The sequence below is a fragment of the Branchiostoma lanceolatum genome, chromosome 16 (genome assembly GCF_035083965.1).
Source record: "Branchiostoma lanceolatum isolate klBraLanc5 chromosome 16, klBraLanc5.hap2, whole genome shotgun sequence".
Lineage (NCBI taxonomy): Eukaryota > Metazoa > Chordata > Leptocardii > Amphioxiformes > Branchiostomatidae > Branchiostoma > Branchiostoma lanceolatum.
The window spans coordinates 2,463,339-2,490,221 of NC_089737.1; the positions used below are offsets into that span (position 1 = coordinate 2,463,339).

At 39.7% G+C, this 26,883-nt stretch overlaps 1 protein-coding gene across 6 annotated transcripts in view; it reads left to right on the top strand.

The window, feature by feature from the left end:
* LOC136421714 (neuron navigator 2-like) overlaps nt 1-26,883 on the top strand; it is a 220,101-nt gene that overhangs the window by 112,065 nt on the left and 81,153 nt on the right. For 5 of the 6 annotated variants that reach the window (XM_066409211.1, XM_066409207.1, XM_066409209.1 and 2 more), the window contains 4 exons: nt 17,989-18,061; nt 21,994-22,132; nt 23,635-23,649; nt 26,331-26,458. In XM_066409211.1, coding sequence (XP_066265308.1) covers nt 17,989-18,061; nt 21,994-22,132; nt 23,635-23,649; nt 26,331-26,458 — 355 coding nt within the window. The remainder of the gene's footprint in view (nt 1-17,988; nt 18,062-21,993; nt 22,133-23,634; nt 23,650-26,330; nt 26,459-26,883) is intronic. The other variant, XM_066409208.1, reaches the window with a different exon arrangement.

The following is a 26,883-nucleotide window of genomic DNA, read 5'->3' on the forward strand; positions in this document are numbered from 1 at the left end:
CCCAGACCTCCAGAGGGCTTGTTGGTCGCATGCTGGGCTTACAGATAAGCCAAGTCCACTGGAGTACCAACAGGAACCAAACATGGCAATGATAAGTGGTGCTGAGGATCTGCCATGTGCTGGGAGGTTTACAGTAACACATCTGTCCCACCTTCCAGAGTTGCTCTTCACAGGGTAGTTGACATTGACAAGCTAGGTCCAGCTTGCAATACCGATAGACCTCTTGTCCGTCTCCGGTATATTGTGTGAAAACAAGGGTTGGGCTGTAGAACAATGTGACGTTGAATGAGCTGTCATGAAATTTACATATAAAAATATTTTACTGCCAGACCCTCATTTTCCCCCAACTCAATGTAGTTTGGAAAGGGGTCTTGGAAAACCTTTCATCCATTGCAGTGAACATGATCCAAAGAATGGGGGGTGGAAAGAAAAGAAGTCAGACTGTCTTAGCAAAATAATATACATGTAGAAGATATTATATATAATATAGTTGAAGGGCACAGCTTGGCTACTTTGAACCCTGCTTTAATGTTGCTCCACAGTTTGTTGCATTACTTCTTGATAAGTCTTTTTCCAGCATGGTCAGTTTGCGCTATTCTCTCCTTCGTATTAGTTGAAAAATGTTCGTGGATATGTAAAAAAGCTGGGAAACATTTGGCCAGCTGGCTGTAGCTGCTGTAAGAATGTAAAGGCATTTCGTCCTCAATTCCTCAGGACCATTTAAGAAAAACGAATCAAAATTCAAGACGACTTTTTACAAAAATGACCCTTTTTGTGTTATTGGAGCCTGACTTTTTTATAGTTAAGCTCTTAGTCTAGATGTATTAGAGAGATAATGATAAGAAGGAACATTTTCTCTAGTTCTTGTATTCTTAGGAGTTCTCCAACCCCTGTGTTACGACAAATGGTTTGTCCCAGACCTAGGAGCGACATGTTGCTGCTGAAAGGAAGATGCCCCTTTACATACTTTGCTCAAGTGGCAGACTTAAGTGTGTTTGCTTAGCAAAAAGGATCTAACCTTTTTTCTGTGTCTGACCCCTCTAAACCAATTGTCCTGCCAATCCCCACACATGCACCGCAAATACAACTTGACAGTGATAGAACACAGCCTTCCCACAATGCCTTGCTGTCGCCGGCTGAAATTTCACATTTGCTGGCAAGTAGTGTGCGCCATGTGTGCTTTAGGAATTAGTGGTGGCCTTGGACAGACACGAGAGCGCTAGTCTTGCATTTCCTTAGAAAGAAAAACTCTGACTTGAGAGTTCGACTTTAAACAGGTAAGTTAAGCCTTTTTTCCTTTTCCTTGTCAAGTCGTAACTTTTGAGATAAGTTGTTATAGTATAGGAAAGAGTGCTTATCTGACTTTGCTTGGAAGTGTCATTGAAATGATTTAAGTACCTAATTACGATGGTATATCAAGTGTTAAAGGCTTTCTCAGGGAATATTGCATGTACATTCTTTTCATTTCAAACTTTGCAAATTTGACAGCCAAAGTCTATCACATTTTGCTCTAGTGTGCGTGCTTTGTTTCTTTGATCAGTGAAATTGGTGGTGACTTCAATTTGCAAAACTCAGGAGGATGAAAGTCTATTGAATGGAAGAAAGACTGCTTGCCTGGGCAGAAGGCTTAGGCAAAATTCCTTTGTGTTGAGGCAAGTTTAGTTCATGGTTCTTTCCCATATAAAGCAGTTTTGCCTGTCTTTTGTCACAATTTAAGTCAACCATGATGTAAAGCAAGGTCCCACAATGTTTACTGCAATTCCGTGTTCAGGAAATCCCGTGATTTAATCAATGTGAGGAACCAAAACATTTTTTCCATGACGGTAACAGAAGTAAGCATCAATAGCTATGCGGATGTAATATAATGCTGTGTTGTTGATATGGAAACATAATTTCTCGCTACGCTAATATCGTTCCATGATATTGGTAAAGCAGTCCACTTCAGAATCGTGAGGTCTGGGGTTTAAATCTTGACTTGCTGGATTGGCGTATGCTAATGTTAGGGATTCAAGTCCCTTGGAACAGAGAGTGTTAGTCATTGTCTCTTGCTTGAGAGCTACTGACACCGTAGCTTGATTCATCTCTAAAGAAAAACTTCTACGGTGTGCATTGCCCATAAGGTATCGGTTCTCTATCAACATTTGATACATTGGTACGGGATATTTCTTAGATACAAAACTGTTTCTCCATGTGGCACCTTACCAGTTATGCAATTAGGAGTCAGTTACTGTTAGTTTGTTTGAGGCAGTGCAGGTTGGCACCACATGTCCTGTGTGCTTTGTACCACTCAACAACGTGGAGTATCTGTCACAAAGTACTATTAAACTCTGCTGAAACATGCTGCACACGAGATCTACAGCTGGGGGAATTCCTGGGGTGCAGCTGTGTGGATTAAATGCTGGAGGGTCTGCATGGGGGGGTCCCAACAACGCTTTATGCCGAATTCAGAAGAACCCCCTACGTATGACGCTAAAATCAAGGAAGCCGATTTATGCAAAATTTGGTCACCTCACTATTACGTGAGTAAGGCGGATTTCCCTACAAATTATGGGAAAAGAAAATAGGCTGCCTACACCTTACGGAAAAGAGCATGCAGGCCCACACACAGGAACTGCAAGCATGCGTCTCCGAAAGGTGACTCGTCAAGCGGAGATCAAGTTTAGGATTACTGGAGTCCTTCCAAAAGCTTTGAGCAGACAACCTTGACGCGTTAAGGGCTAGTTAAGGACTGCTAATCCCAATTGGCGATCAGTTACATCCTGGGTAGGGGTATTTAACTGTATCTGTGACCCAAGACTACAAGAAAACCGTTTGCATGGATCTATAACTATAAAGGTTGTGACAAGTAGAAAAATAACCAAATGTGATAAATCAATCGACGTGCAATCAGCAACAATTGAACAAGAAGTTGATAAAGTTGATAAAGTTTCTTCAAATTGCCCGTTCAGTTTCAAATCTAGAGTGTCCAATGAACTTACTCTTCATGACACTGGGACCTCTCAACCCTACAGCTCTTCAGAGGTATTACAGTGTATACACAATGTTACATGCCAAATGTCTGTGTGTGTCGTAGAATGACGTCTTCTAAGTCCAACTAATCTTTCACACATTGAAAGAATGACATGACATTGACACATGGTAGAAACCTGTTAGAACCTTGTAGGTGAGGTATACAAACCTTGAACTTAAGACATGTTTTTAAAGAAGCAGTCAAGGAAACAATGGACTTTGGAGAATTGTGATTAGGTTGAATATTTGACACGTTTTATCATTAAAAGATTTCATTAATTAATTGGTTTCCCTATATTGTTACCTTTGTAGAAAATAGAACAATCCACGTAGCAGCCTCCTTGCAAACTGCAGCTTGCTCTAAAAATGCAAAATTAGAAGCATGCAAGTCCTAAGGGGAAAATAAGCTGCCTTTTTAGAGCTTAAGTTCAGCTCTTGAGTTTCTGTGTCGTCCTTGATGGATTCTGTCTAAAGTATAACAGTACAGTCACATGTCAAGGACTGAGTGCTTAAACTCTGACATGGCGTCTATTAGAACCTAATTCCTCATGATGTGTTGGCCAGACATGTCAACAAGAGACAGTGCAGGCAGCATCGCAACCCTCAAGTTCAGGCGACCTTGAAAGTGGATCCTGCAGGAGTTCGAGCAACCTTGGCCGAAAAAGCGGCTTTGTGTATGTTTGTCCTTAAGATAAAGCCCTTAAACATAAACTTGGAGTTGTATGACTTGATAGTTGTGATAACCTTGTCTGCTCTCTTGTGTTGGTGAAGGTGCAAAGTCAAGAGTCAAGGGCATTGGACGTGTTAAGCTTTTTAAGGATGAGCAGGTGTACATGCTAGTGTGTCCAGATATTTTGCGTGATTGATGAGAAAATGCCATGGTAACATTCTTTGCAAGGATAAGACTTTCATACTTTGCACAACCTATGTTATATAGATAAGGAAGAACATAAATTGGTATAATTCATGCAAATGAGGGTCTTATATGCATGATCAAGGGAAAACCTTTAGAATATGACAATTGCAAACTATTATTATTTGGCAAAGGTATGTGGTCCCTGAACTGAAATGTTAACTTAAACGTATATCAAAAGTCTGGAAAAAAAATGAAAAAAGTAAGCTTTACAAAATCGATGTGTGATATACATGACAGACCATTACTATTACTTTCTTGTCCCATACCTCTGTGATATCTCCCAGACAAGAAATTGAACTTGAATGGTCTAATTGCAATTATATGTACAGTAGTTTTGTCTTTTGTCTGTGGTTTTCTGACCTTCATGGTCAAACCAGTTGACTGTTAATGATTACTAAACATTAGTCCTAATTGGTTTTAATTGAGATAGACTAAACAACAGTTTAATTGTGTGTTTCTGGTAATTTAGGGATGACATATTGTCTAAGACTTGTTTTTTGTCTTCAGAGAATGTCAGAGTTAGGAGTAGCAAAATATATAGAATCCTTCAATTCCCCTATCTTAGATGTTTTAGTGGTCAGAAAACTTTGATTCACTTGCTTTATTTCTGCAGTTTTGATGGAAATTGCAAGGAGGATTGCATTATTTCTTAATAATCTTATTAGAAAAATTCTTGTATCATATCAAGGGCAAGTCCAACTAATATGGCTTATACAAAATCATCAAGAACCATTCAGAAGTTTTATTTGATTCCTTGTAAACAAACCAATTAACCTAGAAAGCAATAATAATTGATAAAATAGAAATATAGGCTTCCTTTGACGAATGTAAAGATTGCTTCCTCCTTACCCTTGACAGTCAACTAACTTGCCCCAAAGTCTTGTCGGTATTCTTTGTAAGTATACACAAAGAACGTGGGTTTGTGGAGGTCACTCTAGATGTCAGTGTGGGTAGTTCTTGTGACTTTGAGTGAGGTTTGTTCCTTACAGTGGAGCGTGTGAGGTCGGCAGTCTTGCCCAAGGGACTGTGTTTTCCTTGGCCAAGGAGATATTTTGAGGGCCTGCGGTAATTGCATTAGGGGAACTGATATCCGTGATATCCCAGGAATTTCCAATACAACCAGAGCAGGGTGAATATCTGTGGCCCTGTGTACTTTGTGAAACAAGGTGGGCTTAAATCACTTCTTATCGTCTTCTTGTCAGCAGAGAACACAAGAAGGGAACGTAACCTTGTAGTTGGGCGCTAAGGTAAGGATGCTACCTTATGTGTGGATTATAGTTTTATGGAGGAGTCTATCAAAAGCAAGTGGAATGCTAAACCTGTATGTTCTGTGGAATATTGTTTGAGGAAAAGCTAGCTGACTTTAGGGAATGAAAAGAATTCTTGTCAGCGGAGAACACAAGAAGAGAACGTTACCTTGTAGTTGGACCTTATGTGTGTAGATTATGTTTTGTGGAGGAATCTTGTTGAACCATCTAAAGCAAGCTGACTGCTAAACATGTATTTTCTGTGGAATTGTTTGAGGAAAAGCTGAGCTGACTACAGGGAATGGGTAGAATCCTTTTATCATGGAGAGAATCCTTTAACGTGTTTAAACTGTCGTACAAGGCTAATTATGGGTCGGAAATTTAGGTTACATGTAAACAAGAACTGTTTGTAATTGTTGATAAATTCTACCTTCCATGTTTGGGTTAAATAGCATTATCTCTGGATTGTAGAGGATTATAGAAAGATGCAGCTAAGATTTCAATGAAAGTTTCTCTTTATATCTCTAATTTTATCAATTTTGTTCGCCCCGCCTTTTTGCAGTTGAACCCCATAAAACAAGGTAGACAAGATGGAAACAGTAAAGCATATTTATAGGCCGTTGACATGCCATGTATGTGCGCTCATGTCGTTGCCATAGCAATGGGTAGTTCAATAAAATGTAGGAAATTTCTGCCATGGGCCAACATCAAGTCTAGTGTGTATAGCTTTGAGACTTTATGATGTAGATATAAAAGGTAACTCATTAAAGCATTCACTGTTGTGACCAGCATGTACATGTAATGTGTAATGTTGTATGCTGAGAAAGTTTTTAAAAAAAGTCAAAGTAACATCCCTCTAATTACCAGTAATACCACCTAGCCGCAGCTCAAAGTTGCCATGAATAATATTTATAGCTGACCAGCAGAAATTTTAAGGAAAGAACTTCAGAGTCTTTGGTGCAAATATCTGTCAGTGTATGTGTATAATGTGGAAAAGTATTATACATAATGTGATGTTGCAGAAAATACACTGTATCGTTCAGTGAATTATGAAGAGTTGGTGGAACACTTTTGTTTAGATCCAGAAAAGGGCAGGTTGTCTGAGGAATTAAAAATATGGAGGGGTTGCAGACCAAAAATGTGAAAAGGGAAAGGAAAAATCCTTTGAAGCCTTCACGTTTGCGGCTTTTCAAAGGTTATCTGAAAGTCACCAGAACATTTTGACCCTTGAGTATTTGTGACAAGGGAGAGGGGGGTGTGGTCCCCTGAAACCCAACTCCTTGGTGAGAATACTGGTCAAAATTATCTTGCCGCAAATTACCTCAGCTGTTCTTCCAATTCTGGTGGTACATCTTCTTTTCCAATGTCAAAGTTTGTGGCACAGAATACAAGGGTGTGTCCGTGGGGGCTTGACAGTCTGTCCTGTAACCCCAAAAGATGTTTTCCTGCTGTGTGGGGGCCATGGTCCGACCTGCTACCTTACACCAGTCCGTGCTGCTGGCTGGTCAGGGTTAGGTCTGGAGGCAGCAAAGGGCAGGGGTGAGGCAGCTTGGGGCCTTATCTTGTCAGACGGGAGATACAGGAATGTCCCCAGGCCCCAGTGTACACAGGAACATGCCCCCTGTCCTCCAGACCTACTTGTCCAAACCAACCACAATCTCCTAGCAAAACACACGAAGGAGGGTTATTACTGGTTTGTAAGGTAGGTTTCTATGTATGTTTCAGATGAACTATGGTAGTGACTGCTTACATGAATATGGCTGTTTGACGAAAGGCAAATTTTTGACTCTCAGTGTTGTTTAGCTATGAGCCAAAAGGGCAAGTAATCTAGCTCAAGAAACAGACATGACAGCGGAGAGACATCAGGTTTCTAACCAGTTCGTGAGGTAGGTTTCTATGTTTCAGTTGAACTATGGTCGTGACTGCTAGTACATGAATGTTGTTGTTGTACAAATATCTTGCATTGAACTGGAATTTTTGACTCTCGACGTTGTTTAACACTGAGAAAAAAGGGCAAGTTAATTCCCTAGGTCAGTTGACATCCACGGTAAACAGACCACCATCTGTATGTACAGAAATGAGCTCTAATGGTCGCACTTCATTTCGGGATATAATCTTTACACTGTGACCTACACAGCTTGTTTATTTCTCTTACATGAAGAGCTTTTCTGCATTTGTAAACTAGTCATCCCTTCCACCCTAATTAGACGAAAGTGAAAACCATAGTGACAGTGTTTTTCCTCAGTTTGTTATTATTAAGAGTTGACAAGTGAAATGACTGTAGATGCTAAGTTTATGATAGATTGTGTGAAGAGATTTTCTGCGTTTATAAACTAGCCATCCTTTCCACCCTAATTAGACGGAAGTGAAAACCATAGTGACAGTGTTTTTCCTCAGTTTGTTTTTAAGAGTTGACAAGTGAAATGACTGTAGATGCTAAGTTTATGGTAGATTTTAGCATTTAGAGAAGATTCTTTAGAAGTTGGATTCCCAGTTGACAAGTTCCGGTTTTGATGTACTTTGCCTTAGCTTATTTGTTATTAATAGCTGACATTGCCTGACAAGTGAAATGACTGTAAATGCTAAGTTTATGATAGATTTTAGCATTTAGAGAATGTTCTTTAGAAGTTGGATTCCCAGTTGACAGGTTGTGGTTTTGATGTACTTTGCCTGTGAGGCTGATGGGGTGTTTATGTTGAAAGTAGAGCCTGCCAAGTGGGACCACTTATGTGAGACTGGGTCAAACATCAGGGCAGGCTGGCTTGGGAGCAGGGTTTAGGTGAAAAGTCAAGGAAAACCTTCATCTAAGCAGGGTGGAGGGGAGGGTAATGTCAACCATGATGGTTTGAGTGGAGGAAGAAGTACTGTAGTAGTAGTTGTATGTAGCATAAGTTTAGTTATGAATAACCCCTATGTAGATGACTTCATAATGATAAGAAAGTTAATGTTTGTTGGTTCATTTTGTGAGTTTGACGATAACTCAAAAGACTTTGACATTAAGTTGTGGGTTATGGGAAGGCTTTGCCTTTCAAAGGAAGTTTTGAATCTCCCTAGTAGTAGTCCCCCTACTGGCATTCTTTCAAACTGCAGCTCTCATAATTACACACAAATCCTATGGAGGATATTATGCAACTTTGGTGGATGTCCGTGCTCCTTGAATGATGTTGAGTATAATGTTAAACTGGCTTTTAATTCTTCTGTTCATTGTTACTTTCATATCTGTTCTTTTACTTTCTACAAAAAGCATAGAGAATCAGATGAATGTTTTTAGCGTGTTTTGGAAGCTTTTTCTCTAGGAATTATTTGTCTAATATTAGGTCAAAATGACCAACGTTATGATTTACATGAGATTCAACCTCTGCTCCTCCATGTCATGAGGTTGACTTCATAGTCAACTGTTGTAAACAACTATTCCCTTTGAAAAGTAAACAACAGCAACAAAGTACTGGACAGACCCCAACCATTTGTTGTGAGATTGAAAAATTTCCTGACACAAACTGTTTTGGTTTGTTATCTTATAATCTTGTTATCAGACAAGTCATAAAGAGATGAAAGTTCAGACAAGCACGAAGTTGCAAATAATTTTTTGAAATAATGTGAGCAATCAAAATCTTACAAGCTTTTTTGACAAGTTTTTTCTTAGACTGAGTCTTGGCCCAACCTTTTTACCATCATGAATTGAAATTGTGAACTTCCCTTTCATCATTTGAGCATGACCGATTGCTAAGACGAAATGAAACTTTGACTCTCACGATTTCTTGAAACCTCCCTCATAGATGTAATGACAGCTGAAGAAAATTGTCTTAGACAACCTTGACATCCTGGCAACTTCAGTCAGCTTCTGTGAATCGATAACAGGTGCTTGGGATCACGGAATCACTAAATCTCTTTCATCCCGCGAATCTCCTCAAAAGGAGTTAAGGAATTATGAACTAAGAGAAGAAGGTTGAGGTTGAAGCCAAAAGTATCACCCCTCTTGCCAAGAACAATGTCAACTGGAAATGGTTTGGAAGCTCCTAATCTGAAAATGGCACGAAGAGGCGTCCCGGACAGGAACTAAGATTATTTCTCACAAGGGGGCTGTGTTTGTGTCCGAGTGATTCATTGGTTAGTTAGTCAGTGAGTTTGTGAACAGGTTGAAGAAGGTACGCAATGAATGCCTTGAACCTTTTAATGGACAGGTATTGGCCAAAAGGCAGAAATGTTCAGATTAGAATCAGTATCTGTGTCAGGGTCACTGGTGTCTTCCAAACATTGCCCTTGGGTTTTCTCTGATTTAAGCCACTTTTTTTATCTTTGAAAGGAAAGATATTCTGCTTGATCAATATCAATGTAGGGTCCCTCATTTCTAATGTAATCATGTCAGTATTTCTTTGGCATTACATTTGGAGTTGTAGATATACAAGTTGTAATAAGCCTGTTAGTAGTACTTGTGTGTGTGTGTGCACTTGCTGAAAAATGTAAAAGTGGGTTTGAGATATCTCTAGTGCAGCACCCCCAGGTATGCATGTAGTTTAGATATATAGGAGTGCATATATAATATACTGGGGGATGTTGGGTTGGAGGTCTATTTGGACATTTTAAGGGTGGAAGAATTATGTACCCTGGTGGAATTATGTTAGTTGATGTTACGTAAACAAACTGCCTGATATCTCTCCCTGCCCTGAAGATCACAAACTTTTCTTGCCTCTTATTTCACAAGTGTATAAACAAACTACATTATTTGCTTTGCTAAAAATCCACATGTCTAAAAGGCTGTTATTTACCCTACCCCTCCTCTACACTATATCTTATCATAGAGTAAACAGTGATAAGTATAGAGTAAATAAACCAGAGACAGTCACTACTGAGTTGGTAATGTTGTAGGGGCTTCAGGTAAACAGGAGACAAGAGCTGATGGAAAACAGGACTAAAGAGAACACAAGTCATGTTTATGCTTTAGTAATTATGAGGTATGAAATCCTCATTATGAGGCCGAAAGAAACAGGATTTTGGAAACAGCTACCACAATCTGTCGGGGCTTTCACCATCTAGAAAACCTCCAAAAAGCTACATTTCTATTTAAGTCACAAGACCTCATTAAAAACATAGCCACAAATATGCAAGCCGCAGCGAAGCCGCATTGCACTTATAGCTAACAAAAAAGCATCATACTTTGTTCTCAGTCCAAGGTTCGCCCACTTTACTTTTACCATTAGCTGATACATCTGCAGTTCTACTGGTAACAGACAGGTGGCATTGCTTCAAGGATGTGCCAGCCAGGCCCCAAGCCCCAGGCTTGGTCTGTTTTCATCCATGTTTGAAAACACACTTATCTCTAATTGGTTCATTGTCCCTGTTTGACACGTTCAGATGTCAAAATCTAACAGATGTATTCTTTCAGAACATCCTGGTTCTTATTCTATATCATTAATTATGTAACAGTACTGACACAGTTACTTGAAGAGCTTCTAGAATTTTGAGATGAATTACCTTTAATGTGGAAAAGATACTGTATTATAAGGAAAGTGTAAGTAGAATATACAACTTGTAGTAAGGTACAAGAAAATTTGGGGAATGAAAGAAAATTGAATACCGATGCTTCTTTTGTATATTTGGAGGAACTTTTTCCACCAAAGAAGTGTCAACAATCATTTCTTCAACCAATATCCTGAAAACTGTTCTTACCTATTTTGCACTTCTTGTTCCCAAGTTTGTTTGTTCTGTGAAGCTGAACATGATAGGCGAAGTGTGTTACCCACAACAGTACAGCTCCTGTGTTGAACCTTTCAGGGTTTGAAATTCATTTGGGAGAATAGGTGCACTGGTACACCTTACCTAGAAATTTGGGTGCACAGAAAAAGTTTGGGGTGCACAACATGAAATAAATGAACCCAAATTCTATGGCTAATTCTAAAATTATTGATAGTAATACAACAAAAGTTTTCTTTTCTTTCCTGACACTTAAATGTAAAGAATATGCTACATATACTAAATTTCATGTAGAATTAAGTTAATGTATGGTACCCTACACGAGTACCTGTGCACCCACAAGCAAGAATTAAGTGCTCAGCTCCAACTTTGGGTGCACTAAAGTGCATATGCACCAGGGCTGTAAAATATCAGATTCAAAAATAAAAATAAACAACATGATCTCCAAACAATGAGTTGGACGGAGCAAAGTTTAAAACTGGAGACATCCCCGATATGTACCCAGCATTTCCAGCCCTGCGGCCTGTTGCCTCTCTGTGCAGTGTCAAGAGCACAGGTAACACAATCCCCCACCCCGAGGGAGTCTCATTCTTCTGCCTCAATTAGTCTTCTCCCATGCAGCTCATGGCTCCGCTGTTGTCCGGACGCCACAAGCATGTAGCGAGCCGTTTACAAAACAACCCCTGCTCTGTTTTGTGTGAAAACGAGAGAAGGAGAAGTCACCGCACACGGGTGTTTATACCAAATTTATCAATGCCTGCTTTACCTCTCTTCTCTCCTCATTCGCTGTCCTAAATCTGAAACCTTTGATGAGAATCTTGTAAGTGACAATGGCAAGGAGTCTCTTCTGACAGATCTTTTGTTATTGCCATGGAAACCAACTGATCTCATTGCAAAACTTGCATCAACAGAGGGTGCCTTGTTGGATAGTAACCGCATGATTTTCATCTGTGTTTTCTTTCCGTAATTATCAGCTGTTAACAAGTGTTGCATCTCTTTCTTTATCTTGGTAACATTTTCCTGGATACCATGTGATTGGTGCGACATGTTTCCCAACACTGTTGGTCATTACTAACGCTCAAACTTGAACTCTGACACCGAGGTCTGTTTTTCTCACAAGTCCAGGTTTTCTTTACCACCTTGAATAGCGCCGAGGGACGGTTTGATTATTATCACGCCTCCCTGGAGTCACAATGGTACCATCCACACCTGCTGTTGCCATGGCAACAGAGGGGTACCAGTCTAATGCTAGCCTTGCTTGGTGATAGACAGAGGGATGGTGAATGGACTACGGAGGGGTGTCAACAAAGGGGAGTCAAAGCAAAGGGCTGTAGGTCAGACAGAAGGGTTCTGCAAGTGATTCCCTGCTGAGCAGTGTCAGGGTCTGAGTTTTGGGTGGTTAGAAATGGTTGAAAGAAAAAAGGGGGAATTTAACTATTGTATATATAAATCTTGATGTACTACCATGCAATGAGATAAGTAGATGGTGTAAAATATATTGTGATGCTCTAATTAATTTTCAAAATTATTCTACTGTTGGTATATGTTAAGGCTAGTTCACAGAAATGTAATGATGAAAGAACTGGACACCCCCTGGCAAGATATGTGTAATGGTACAGTCCCCTTCCATGCCTTGCCCCCTTCCAAAGCCTGGAATGCCATGGTTGGTCAGAACAGATCACAGTTTATGTGTAAGTTCAGTGGAACTGGAGTCCTGGACTATAGGGGTCCGCTCTTTCGGTGCTTCACAACTGTGTTCCTCGGACATAAGGCGGCCATTGAGCCTCTCGCACCATGAAATCACCCGGCTCTGAAAGCAAATCACATCTGTGAGGGGTGGTTGGCTCCCCAGTCTCACGGAAAATCCTACCAATTTCTGTGGTGTTTTAAAGAGATGTTTTGTTGCTGGTGACTTGGGTGAGTACAACAAAGGGATCATGCTTTTTCAGTATTTTTGTTACCATAGTCTTGAGCCACCATGCCGAGAAATTCAACTTGCCTTGAGAGAATGGTTACAAAGTGGGATATTGATTTTTTATTTAAACTCAAAGAAATCTTTGCCATCTGAGGTACTTTCCATACTGGCTGCCCTGCCAGGAAACAATGAAGTAGGTAAACACTTTAAATTGAGGTTTAAAATTTTCTTTAAGATTCTTTAGCTGCAGTTATATGTTTTTTTCTTGTCGTAGCAACAACACAGTATAGTTGAGCAATGGTACATAGCAGTTTCTCTGTTTTCGTTTTTTTTTCATAGTTGATTATGATCATAGGTGATAGTCTTGCTGCAAGGGGACTAATTTCATATCAGCTCCTTGTGTAGTACGTTCACCAGTATATGGATTACAAGTTTGTTTTCTTGTCTTCTCTACATGTTTTGGTCCCACCTAGAGAGTATTTGCTGGAACAAGTGTGGTTACGGCTGACCGAGGAGCTTTGCTTGATTTCTTATAGCGTCAAAGACTTGCTGAATCCTGAACACAGGTTGTTTATATGTCATGCAGTAAAATGATCATTACGGGGATGGTGTTACAAAAATAGTGCACATATTTGCCAACAAATGTGATTGCACTGATTGAAGCTCAAAAGGAAAGGTGTTTCTCACTGTGTACCATTGCATGTGGTTAAGACACAATCCCTTTCCCCCATTCTCTCAGACTTAACCAAACTACTGTAACTGTGTAAGCCATGAAACAAAGATTTTGCGTTGGTTTTATTTTTGCACTTTTTGCGGCGGTCGCTCTATTGCAAATTCATGCCTGTGCAAATACGTCTCAATTTGTATGACTAATGCGCCATAGAATTTTTTCAACCACAAATTTATGACACAGCGAACATCCCCTTTTCCCTCCTACTGCAAAAGAAAACCACCACAAAAGTAAATGAGTCACATTGTAGGACATGTGGGTTACCAGGTTCTGGGTAAGATTCCCTCCCTCCTGCCAGCTAATTACAACTTCAAGATGTTTGGATTTCTTAATATGATTAAGACGGTCAGCTGGGGGTGGAGTGGCTTTGAAATTGCCGCCAGGTCAGGTTTTAGAGGCCCCCTGGTTGTGTTTTACTACTTGCCCTTTGTACTGACACCCACAAGAATGCGACTGGCATTTTAAACATATTATTGACTATTGAGGGTCGAGGTCATTCCTAACTCAATGTTTTGCAAATACATATGATAAGACTAATGAGAAATGTCCTCGGCCTTGGTCGAAGTAGACTGTTACAAGTTACAGGCGGAAGAAACTGAAAATCATGTAAGTAGAGGTCATCTGTGTTATACGACTAAATAGATGTTTGTCTTATTGTTTAAACTAAGTTATAGCAAAGCTGCACATCCTATACAAACACATTGTTACTGGTATATGAATAATTTTGTAGACATGATTGAACTACCCCACAAATAGTCCAAAGCACAGGTTCATGAAAGATCCTTGAAATGTTTGGACCTTAAAAACTGAATTACTTATATTGTACATCACTCTGTGTTCTGTTTTAGCCATCAGAAAAGCCCAGTTCTATTCAGTTACAGCTACGTTGCTTTCCTGGGGTTTCTTGATCTGGAAACTTTGAACATGATTCACATTTCCATTTGTACTGACTGTCTTTAGACGGACCTCTTGGCCTAATTTGTAGAGCTGTTTTAACACCCAACTGACACGCTTATCAAAAAGTCTATTTTGACCAGTATGTTTATACTGTGGTCCTGGCATCCTGTCCAGAGAAAACAGAATAATATTTGTTTTGATGATGTTTGAACATTTGAAACCTCCCTCTTTAATGAGCTGTAAACAGATCAGTTGATAAAAAGAGGGCACCACCCTTTTAGTTTTACAAATGGTCTGTTCCATTTTCATACGCACTACATTTGGACAGTTCATTAAGACTCTCATTAAAAATTGTCAATGTCATTAAAGCAAGGAGGTTATAGTGAACTATAACCTCCTTGATTAAAGTGAATTTTGTAAGTTTTCCAGCAGAAATTTGCAAGCAGAAGTTTCCAGCACAATGATCCTTACTTTGATTGTACATGTACTTTTATTCTTTGAACAGAAGTATTACCGTAGTGCATTTTTCAAGAAGTAATATAATGACAGATCTGTTGGAACTTTCAAAAATTAGATTTCGTCCTTTCCCTGGCATCTAGAAAAAAGGGTATCTCTTGAAAGTGCAATTTTACCTCTTTGTTTTAATTGAGTTTGTAAACTACTGCCTTTTATTGTAATGTTAACAAGGTGTGAACAATTAAACTGTTCCAATCCATTTCACGCCCAATCTCATTACCATAGGGGTGGTGGTTTTTATCTAATTGTAATTGTAGGGAGGATTTATAGCAAACAAACAGGCACTTCACACCCATTATTTTCCATGTCCCTAGATGGTGTATAAACTGGAAGTCCCTTTTAACTTGTTAATTAAAAAGTCAATTTACCCGGGAGGGGGTATAGGAAGGCTGGTTTATTTGTTTGTATCAGTTGGCTTGTCTGTTGTTGAGTGGAGGGCATCACTGTTGCTAGTAGCACAGATTTGGACTATTTTCTGAGGAAACTTTCTTTCCCTGAGTTGGATATCTTCCCTTTGGTCAAGGCATCACTGTCAACTGTAAGTGGTATGTAAACAATCTTGTATTTCTGTGTTGTCTCGTAGCATAATGAAAAGTCTAACTGCTGACGGTGATGAAATTTTCTTTGTTTACACCTTGACTTTGGTGTCTTCTTTTCTTCTGAAGAGGTCACTTTTGACAGCTTTTGATCATAGCCTAGTACATTTATAACAGCCATAGAATGAAAAGATCTGATGTGGACATTACCACTGAGGCATTTGCAAATGCCAATAGGTTAGTTCATGTAATCTTTGCTTTGATTCTTCCTCTGATGTACCAGCATGAAAGACAGTTCTAAGGAAGTCTGTATAGACTATAGTGTAGATAGTGTAGCCAGCCTCCTCAGTGTGGCAGCCTGTTGCTTAGAAGAGGCTCAATATCTCCAAGCAGATGTAGCAGTCGGGATTGTTTTGAGCAGCATAGTGTGCCATTCGGGTGACTGGTGAAAAACCTCCAAAATACTAGTACCAAGGAGGTTAAAATAGTACTTACAGAAAAATGCAAACACTGCCAAACACACTCAAAACAAGCCACGTGCTACATCTGCTTGGAGACTAGCTCAAAATCATCTTTTGACTTTTTGGTCTTCTTTGGTGTCTGATAGTGGTAGTACATATATAGTGACTATTATAGAGCAAATTGTATGGCAGAGATGGTCTCCAGTCTTATCTAAACTACTGTGTATTTAATCCCCCGCTGGCTTCCTAAAGCCATTAACTGCTGACTTTATAGACTGTGACATCTATATGTCAGTTTGTCTGGCCATAAACATGTAGTTGTGGTTCCAAACAACTGTATTTACCTTTACACTGTAGTAGTAGAGTTAACATCTTTTGGGAACAATGGTGGTACTTTGTCCAAAGCTAGTTTAACTTGAAGACTAAACTGCCTAAAGGGCTTGACCAACAATCAATCTTTTGTACTTCAATTTGACATTTTTGTCTGACAACTAAGAGTCAACAAGCTGTATCGTAACCTAGAAAGGGACATTTTTGCATCCTCTGAAAAAAGCTTTAAACTAACATCGTAGCAGCGTTTGATTTATTGAGCACTGCATGATGTGTACTTTTTCTTCATTCTGAACATGTAGAGTTGGTCACACGTCTTGGCATAAGCTTGCTTGTACAGCACTTTTACTGAGAACCACTCACCCGTCCCACCCTTGAAAAGGTTCTTGCCTTTACACTTAAGAATACCAACAAGCAATCTTGCAAGATTTGTAACCTGACCACAACGTTCTGTCCTTGTAATATCCTTACATCTGGGGATTACAGCGACCCCTCTTGACCCTGTGGTAAAAGAAACAAGGAGTAAGCTTCTTTCTTTGTGAAGGATTTTGGGTAAACCTTGCTCTAGGGGCTCGGAGAACCTTCCCATGCAAACTCAACGGGAAATCACAAATTTGAAGGCAAAAGAGACACTCAGTGCTTTTGGGGAGTATATATACTCAACGAAAAATGGAGGTTATGTTTTGGATAGTGTTTGTATATATGTGTGTGTGTGTGTGTGTGTGTGTGTGTGCACTTCTGTCTGTCTGTTAACACTATACTTCGAGAATGGCTGGGTAGATTGTCTTGATATTTGGTATATGTGTAGCATGTAGGTCTTAATGAGACCTTAAAATGATTAGGATTTGGCCCACCTAGCAGCTTCTTTATGTGTTTTATCTTTTTTCCACAGTACAAATGTATACAAAGACAGTGTTGAGCAACTTTTGCAGCTTTAATGCATCATAGAGCAAAAGATGCTGACACTGCCTGACAGTGAAGTATGTGGTGGGAAACATTGGCAGTCAGCTGGTTTCAGTTCAGTGGAGGAAAACCTCGGCATTTTGGGCTTGACATTTACTCTCCTGGTGATCTTGTCACTCCTTTATTGAGATGTAACCTTTGTAGGCAGCAAATCTTTAGCCAACTATCACATTTCTTCACAACTCTGACTGTCCTGGTGCCACGAGTCCATGACATACAAGGCAGTTTTACTTTTGCTTTGAAGAGGGCACTTGGTACTGTCAAGATGCAATTTTATGTTCTTACAGATAAAATAAAAAGCACACATGACTATCATTAGTTGAAAAGAACAGGTTTCAAGTGGGGCCAACAATGTTTTCCTGTCAAGTAGGCTGCTTTGATGGAACTTCTTTTTTAAAAGAGTGGAATTTTGTGAGAGAAAAATTTGCACCAAGGCAACATTTCAGTCTACAAGTTTATCGATATTCAAATTACTATGGAATCATTATCTTGTATCCACCTCTTTCAGACCCTTTTGATAAATGATATTCAGACTTTTTTTTTTAGCTCATTCGGTAGTTACTATTAGCTGCATGACTGTGATTTTTCTATGACAAAACATGAAGCAGAGTATTTCTTTGATATCAGAACCTCTGTACATCATTTTGTTCAGCCGACTGATGTTCCGCGTGGACCTACAACTAAGACGTGTACAACAGCCTGTGATTTCTTATGATGAGAGGAGTGTCCTATTTCACGTTCCTAATGTTCGTCTTCATTTTTGTTTCCCTTCTGCAGATCGAGAACATCGAAGCTTGCTTGAGCTTCCTTGCAGCGAAGGGAGTCAACATCCAGGGTCTCTCTCCTCAGGGTAAGCGTAGCGGATTTTCCGTTGTCCACAGATACAGAATTTGTGCAGTTCATGTACTAGGCCATTATCACTTGAGCTACTAGTATTTAAGAATGGGGAAGGTGGGGTCACTTCCACTGTTCCAGCTATCTGTAGCTGGATGTTCCTGTTGTTATTCTAGGTCTTACTTCTCACGACTTACCGTAAAACTTCCAACCTCATAGTAATGTAAAAACCAAAAGGGGCGAGTACGCCGCTCCCGGGATTCGAACTCACGCCGATCCCAATCCGCACGGCTTGGGAATTCAACATGCTAACCACTAGGCTAAAAGGTCCGGACCAGTTAGACTGGTCAGTTAGTGGAGGTTGATCCCCACTGTTACAGTAAATTGAGTAATAAGTGTTTTTACAGATCATTGGTGAATAAAACTTCTAGCAAAACTATAAATGGCACCAAAAAGCAACTGTAATATGAAATCTGTAGTGTGTCCAGTGCAATGCTGTATCCAAAAAAAAAGACTTTTGTCACAGCTAGGAAGGTATGGATCAGGAGTCAGGACTCTATACAAACATCCCCAAGATTTCTTCTTCTTTGCCAAACTATTTAGTTCCTGTTTTGATTGAGGATTGTTTACATGATTGTGTACTCAGCCATGTTTGTGTAAAAAGCTAATAGGCCGTGTAATTTAATGTAAACACTCAGCCCTAAATAAGCTGTTTCCCCCATAGTTATTCAGATGTATGCTAAACACATGCACAAACAACAAGTTCTAATCATGCTCAGATCCTAGTTGAAAGGGAGTTCCTCGATCCCAGACTAACATGTACATGTTGTAAGTGACTGCATTTGTCATTTTGGATGCTAACGTAAAGCCGGCGGCCCCGTGTATGAGGGAGCTTCAGGCATAAGCCTCAAGCCTAAAACCGTTACATATAAAAGAACCCAACACACTTATCGAGAAGTGTACAAATGTAGGGGTGACCCAGTGTGCTTGGCTGAAAACAAGAGCCGTAGCGGAAGCCGCATTGCAATACTACTAGATATCGAAGAGGTACATGTATTGCGCTTTGACTCTCTCTCTCTTGTACATAACAACTTTTAAGAAAAGAAACAAGGCTAGCCCCTAGGGTACTACTTGCTATCGAAGAAGCACTACATTTCATCTTTCTATTGTACATAAAAAAAATTAAAAGAAATAAAGCTAGCCCCTAGGTTGGCTCCTTCGCAAGTGAAACTGTCCTCGCCAGCATTAGAGAACCTTATCCCATGTTGAAAATCACTCTCCCCAAAAAAAATCCATATCAGCGCTCCAAGAAGTCTGCAAAGGAGGCTAGCCCCTAGGGCAGAACTCATCTGGTGCTGAAACAGTGTCTTCTACAGACAGCTGTCACCTGCACCCTCTGACCCTCCAACACAAAAGCACAGCGGGTCCAACTTGTCTTCGCCCTGAGAAACCCCATTAAACGCCACTCAAACTGCCCTCAAACATTCGTCTGTCATCTTAACTGTGTGTATAAAAGGATAGCCCACAAATTATCCCATTTTTTGCACCAAGCGGTGAAGAAAAGGGACAAACCAGATTTTCATGGTTGCAGACCCAGGGCGCTGTGGTGACCTCATTATGACAACATCTTTGTTTCGTTCTAAATTGTTCCTTTCTAAGAAATAAGATGGATTTGAAGAAAAATTCTCAGACACACATATAGAGTCTAATGTGTGCCATAAAAAGTATAACTGTCTTGCTAGTACTCTTTGGATACATCGGTGAACCATTCTGTCACTGGAACATGAACTGTTTTGTAACTGCGACATCATGGATTTTGTGACTTTGTCGTCATGAATTTCGAATTTAAAAACTTAAAGACAGTTTCAGATGTGTGAAACCACCACCAACAGCGCAAAGGTTGGTCCAGAAAACACACCATGCTATTTAGGATGTGGAATTCCCATTGAACAAGACCCCTTAGTGATGGGTTAGAAGGGAGCATGCCCCCCACCCCCATACTTCCTCACATTCATCACCTGAGTGTGAGAGGTCAGCCCTGTGTTGACACTCGTCTTGGCAGTTTTTAGAAAGAAATGTTTCCTTTTGTGACCCCTGGTCTCTGGGTGAAGTCTAGCTGACCTGCAGAAATGGCTTGCCCATGCGGCCAGCACCCGTCAATGTGTCATTTGACAGAATTTTGATGGGTATGGCAGAAAAATTTAAAGACCATTTTGTCAACCTTGAGTGATAAATATCGGTGTGTAAAGATATAGGACCCAAATTGGAATAAACTATGCCCAAACACCAGCCTGTACATGGTGACTTTCTTTTTAGGACTTTTCTGTCAAAATTGGGAACGTGGAAAAAATCGAGCTGGCGCCCATGTGTATTTCATATTTCAGAAAGATTTTTGAAAAAGAAAAACCAATGGTATAAGACATGAGAGCAAAAACGCACTGACACAAGATGTACTAGACAGTTAAAAAAGAGAATTAGAAATTGAACCAGAAGAAGAAGAAAAGGGAGCCGTGAAAAAAATGCTAAATCTTCCTTCCCTCAGTCTAGATGGGGGAACCCGGATTAATGTAAAGCTATATGTAAGTGGACTGCACAGACACATCCCACATACATTACAGCCCTTAATACTTGGCCCCGTGCTTACTGAAGCGAACAGTGTAGCTTCTTCTGTAACCACTGTAAGGAGATTAAGCATCTCTGCCTGGGCAACACAGTCTTCTTTCTGATTAATCCGATTTGGGAAGAGTGGTTTCCCACAGTCCTGTACCACAATATAGGTCAACAGATGTGACTCCAATAGTTAACAGCACAAAAACTCTAATCCGACTTGTGGGAAAGTCCATTCTTGAGAAGGGGAGACTGAAAAGGGAAAAAGAAAGATGCGAATGAAGGATAGGAGGACAAAATTTGAAGGGGAAGTTTAAGGCTCATCTACTGAAAGTGAAACAAGTTGAAAAGGTATAAGAAAATTGAAATTTAATACAATGTGGTGTAGGTCTACCAAAGAGTAAATATGGAAAACCATGCCAGAAAATTACTTTTAAGCCACCAAGCTTACGCGAAACCGTATGACTTGTTGCAAGCTGATGCCTTCTTAACATGCGATACGAACATTAAGATAGTTTAGAGCACTTAAAAACCCATTCAAACTGCTCTGTAATTAACCAAGCTGTACCAGAGACTTCTGTTGCTCCTCAAGGTAAATCTGCCTTTTTTCACATCTTTCTTGAAGGGTCTGTTGTGTGAAAGTTGGCCTAGGGTGGGTGTCATCAGGTGCATGTTTGTGGTTTCAGTAATTTGTGTGACAAAGTGGTTTGTCACCATTAATGTGCCAGATGTTCAGGTGGATGTTTCACTTTCTCTGTGACCCAATTTTGCCCTCCTTGTCTTCTCTCCAAGTGAACTTTTCTTGTCAGTGATTTTTCTAACAAAAATAGATTATGTTCACAAGTCTGTTGTGTTCAGAAGTTGTTTAGGTGTCAAACTTTGGTGTGATGTCTTCAGAAGTTTGACTCACAGTAGCACACAGTAGCAATTAAACAGTAGCTTTCTCTGGCATTTAACAGTAGCTTTCTCTGTCCTAGAAAAGCCTGGCTTGTCTTAGGAAAAATGTTAATCGAAAACATCTTCCAGACCAGTTCTGCTGCAATGTGTTTTTTTGCAGATTCACTTTTCTTTTAAACTGCGCCTCAGTGTAGCTTCTCCTGATTTTAGTCGCCTTCTTCAGCCAATACAGATAGTTCTGAATCTCCCCTCCTGTTCCGTAGAGATCCGTAATGGGAACTTGAAGGCGATTCTCGGGTTGTTATTCAGCTTGTATAAAACAAGCTTTGTTATGATTCTCTCGTCCCTCTACCAATAAAGAAGAGGAATGGAAACGTTGAAGTAATCTTGGACCTTTTGTTCAGTCTATACATACAGTTCTGAACCTCCCCTGTTGTTCCACAGAGATCCGTGATGGGAACTTGAAGGCGATCCTCGGGTTGTTCTTCAGCTTGTCCAGGTACAAGCAGCAGCTGCAGCAGCAGCAGAGGTCACAGGGAGCAGCAAGGTCGCAGGCGCACACAGCTGACCAGCCGCAGTCCAAGTAAGTCTTCTCTGTCCTTAAATTTCCATGTAGATGTAGCATTCGGGCTTGTTTTTAGCACACTTGTGTTGGTGGTGTCTTGTATGTTTTTCTGGAGGTGCATGCTTTGTACACCTCCTGGTGGCAGTTTTTCTCCAGAAAAAGTACAAACCAGGGCAAAATATGCTAAAGACAAGCCTGACTGCTACGTCTGCTTGGAGATTAATCCATCCTGCCAAGTATCACTCAGTAGGGTTACATATTTTGCTCAGAGAAAATTGATTACTCCAAAATGAACTGTTTATAATTTCATCCTTCAGGAGTGTTGTGGTCAAATTGTTTTGATACAGTGGAGGAAATTAAATTTCATCAGTTGGAGTTTATGGAGGATCAGATCTTTCTTCTATCAGGTACACAACCAATTTAACAGTTTGGATTTCATGTGTAGCATGAGTCATTGTATTGATTATGTGGGAGAAATGTTTATTTTGGAAGGATATAGGAGTATATAGTAATTCATTTGCTTGCATTGTCAGTGATGCCATCTAGTGACAATAATTGAAACTGCAGCAATCCATTTAGGCTACAGTACTAGTAAGAGAGGTAGCAATGTCAATATATTTTCATTGGCTCTACATTTTAAAGTACATGTAACAGGAAACCTTGAGAATGAGATGGGTGATAATTTGACAAGTCATTAGGTTGATTCCTTCCATGGATTCCCAAAAATTCTGTACCAACATTTCTGTACACGATTACACCTAAACCTGTACAAGTGACCACAATGTGACCACTTTTTGGTTGTCCCTTAGATGATTTTCTCCATTGCCAAAAGCTTTCAGAATCCTGTCTATAGTGACCACCTGTCCACAGGATTGTCCCCTGAGTGGTCCTCTTGGCCAGTTTTTACTGTATTTCTCAGTACAATACTGTTTGCCGTTCTGTTCTTCCGTTTCCACTCCTCCTCTAACAATGTCTAAAAATATCCGAAAGCCAAGGAAATAAATTGATTCTGTTTTACAAATGTAAAATAATGATTGTAACCTTTTATGAATATAACATCATTAAATCTTTCATTGTGGCCCTTTGCCATTTCTCATAATGTTCTTTGCATAGACAGACTCGACAATGCTGTGAATTGATGACAAATTTGCTTTGTCACGTAAATGCCAGCTCAACATTACCAATGCATACTGTTTCATCAAAAGCTTTCTTTGAAGAATATGTATTGACAAAATCATGAGAATATATGAGGAAAAATGGCCTCAGACGGAAGATGTCTAGGCTGGAGCCATTCTTATTTCTTCATAATTGATTTTTCATAAAATTTTGAAGAGTCATAGGAGTTCCATTTCATGCTTGAATGTTAAAGGGACAACCTGAACATTTCCTTCAAGTTCAATTTTACTCAACACAAATGTTGTTTTCAAAGTCTTAAAAGGGTTATGAAGCATACCAAAGTCCTTGCAATGCATGTTTAATAATTCTAACTGTCGTCTTTTTGCTCCCTTGCTTTCCAAAAGACAAGAAGAAGTGTGGTAAGTGTTCTTTCTAAGCTTCCTACCTGTACACCCCTCTCATCCCAAAGTGGTATGCTCCCACCAGGTGTATCTATCTTGCCGTTTCTTACCTATCATTCTGCCATTGTCTGTAAACTGTCGCCTGTAAAGTGATCGATTTTCAGACTTGGTTGTCGTTATACCAACATGGGGAACTCTCCCGACGTCTCCCTGAAGGAAGAACCTGTGACTGAAGACTGGTGAACTGATTTTACTTACTTCTTTTCTCACGTTTTCAGGTGTTAATGTATTAATCTGTACATATATGTTGGAGACCCACCAATGTTGGCTTGCTTTACAGATGTTAGCAAGCTGTACAAATATCTACATTTTGACAAAGGCACAACACTCTATTGTGTCCAACTAATGCCTCTGTTGCTGTTAAGGTTTAAAGAACAGTTAGACCTGTGAATTCCTTTTCTTATTAAATATTTTTATAGATATTTGTTATTCCGAGTCGAATAGAGATGTTTCACAGCTTAGAAGAGCAAGCTGGATTATGCCAAAAGATCAGGAAATTCTTGTGGTGCCTGGCTTCCTCAAAATTTCCTGTGACTTGATAATTTCAAAATGACTTCTCTTTTTTCAGAGCTTGATTACAGTTTGTTTCTCAGAAGAATAAGTTGTACAAAAAAAGGTCAGAAAACATCTGCGTGATTTGCAGACGTCCTCTTTTGGATTGTTTAAAGCCGTTCCCACAGAAATTGGCCAACAACCCTAATTTCAGTGCTTTATATTTAGTGTTTCCATAGAATTAACTTGGCATGTCAGCCCCACAATCCCTAGACAGCCGAAAAGTCACAAACTTGGTCCATCTCCATGGATACCGAAATGACAGAAAAGCCAGCTATTTTAGTTAACTTCACAGGCAAACGCCATGCCTATAAAGTCTTTTAGCAAGTTTGTCTTGAAGACAGCCATTTGTGACAAGTCAACCTTATTTCCACACTAGACGTGTAATTATACAACTCAGTAACTAAACTGAAATACGAGAGCAAATTTGGCGAAAGATTACAGGAAGCTTCCCTTCAATCAAACGGTCTTGTTGGGTAAGGTGGCGGTTTGTTTCAAGTTTGTGCACCCCTCAGACAGGACAGGAAACAATAGTGTAGGGGGGATTAATTAGGGTATGAGTAATAGGAATAATTATACTGTAAAGCTTGAAACTTTTGCAGTGGTTTTATTTTGCAGTGACCTCTCTCCACAGCAAATTCATGACTCAGCAAATATGCATTTCCAATGTATTACTACTGAAAACAGAATTCTTTGAACCTCAAATTGGAAACACTTTGAAAACGTCCTTTTTTCTCCTACCACAAAATTAAGTCCCTGCGAAAATCAATGACTTTACAGTGGATGGGATTTTCCTGTTCTGTCCAGCATATTTTTTAGGGTAAAGATTCAGCAATTAAGTCTAAATATAAGTTGAGGAATTCCGTTTAAATGACTTGTCGTTATCTGAATTGCTGACATTTGAGAAACGATTTAAACCTTCATCTTGATTGGAGGAAAATCAAATTAATTTACAGTAAATCTCATTATTCGTTTGGAGTTAAGTTTCCTTACTTTGTAATGGTTTCAAGATTAGGTTGTCTTTCCATTCAAAAAGAAAGAGGAACTTATGATAATAGGTATCACAGAAGGGTGTTTGAAAGTAACATATGATCTTTTTCAATGGTTGGGGTAAGACTCAGCCTTTCTTCTTGCAGATATTTTCAACCTTACAGTAGATGCAAATTAGTTGGTCAGTGCAAGTACATTGTAGACCTCAAATACACTGTGTACACTGGAAGTTCCTTCTGAATTCTTTGCTTGCTTTTGCGAAGTAACTGTGAATAAGACGGTCGTTGGTTAAGAATACCACAAGCAGGTCAGCTAAGACTTCGGTATCCATGGTAGGTCTTAAGTTGACTGTATTATCTTTGTTTTCAAAGATGTTATGTATTTTTGATAAACTGCATGGGTGTAATGTGATAGTACAAGCTTGTGTCATTTGAGCAAACACTTGATAAGTTAGGGTGACTCAGGGTTTGAGTTGAGGAATGCTTCCTTCTTAGAAAAGGGCAGGAGGAAAGAAGGTTGGGGTTTCGTTATGACTTGGTTGTTTCAGTGAGAAGATTTGTTAGCAAATTTGCAGAGTTTGGAAAAAATTGTATGAGGTTCTTGTGAAACTCTTTGCACAATTTGTAGTTATAAAATTATGTCATTCAGGCAGTCCTTCTAGGGTTAAAAGATTACTAACGACCAATTTACATACTCTAAGATACCGACCAAAAAATTCTCGGAAAATTCTTGGCCCTGTGCCCATATGTTCCATGTAGTGGAACTGATCTTGGTGTTGTGTACTACAGTTCTTCATTGGTTAAGCCAAGACTTTTGCTTTTTTCAGAATGGAATGTGCCTGAAGGAGCAATGGACTGTGTAGCACTGCAAGAGTCTTACAAATCGTGCACTTACCTGTACATGGAAGTAGTGGAACTGATCTTGGTGTTGTCTACTATAGTTTTTCATTGTTTCAGTCAAGACTTTTCCTTTTTGCAGAATGGAATGTGCCAAAAGGAGCAGCGGACTTTGCAGCAATGTCAAGAGCCTTGCATATCGTGCATTACTTGTTCACAGAGTTTGTGATGTTTATTGATGTCCTATTTCTGTCTCCGCAGGCTTCCTGCGCCCAAGGCCTCCAGCAGAAGTGCCAGTAACCTGAACCGCCGCAGTCTTTCTGCCGCGGATAAAAATCGCATCCAGCGGAACTCTCAGGGGTCGACGGTTTCCACGACAAGCAGCGAAGGTGAGGAACACTTTCTCAATGTTGTCAATTTGTCCCTCTTTTTGTCTAGATTCAGTCTAGATTAGTTTTTTAATTTTCAAAGGATGGTTAAGGATTGTAAAAAAGAACAGTCCCCCTAGCAGCTGCCCTTTAAACAGCAGTTGCCAATCAAACTTGCAAATTCGCCCCTATGGCCCCTAAGTCTTATTGTATGGTATTGAAGTCTCAAATGATTCGAATGTCTTATTAGTTGTTGTAAGGAAGTGATTTTTCTACCAGAGTTTGTTGTTTGCTGTCTTTGTTGATAAAAAGTATAACTCAAAAAGTTAGCAATGGATTTATTTTTGAGGGTATGCCTTAGCCAGGTGATGAAGTGATCAAGGGGTTTTTAGAGGATGTTTCACCATTGCAAGAAAATACACTCCCCCTAGCACTTTGTCTTCAAA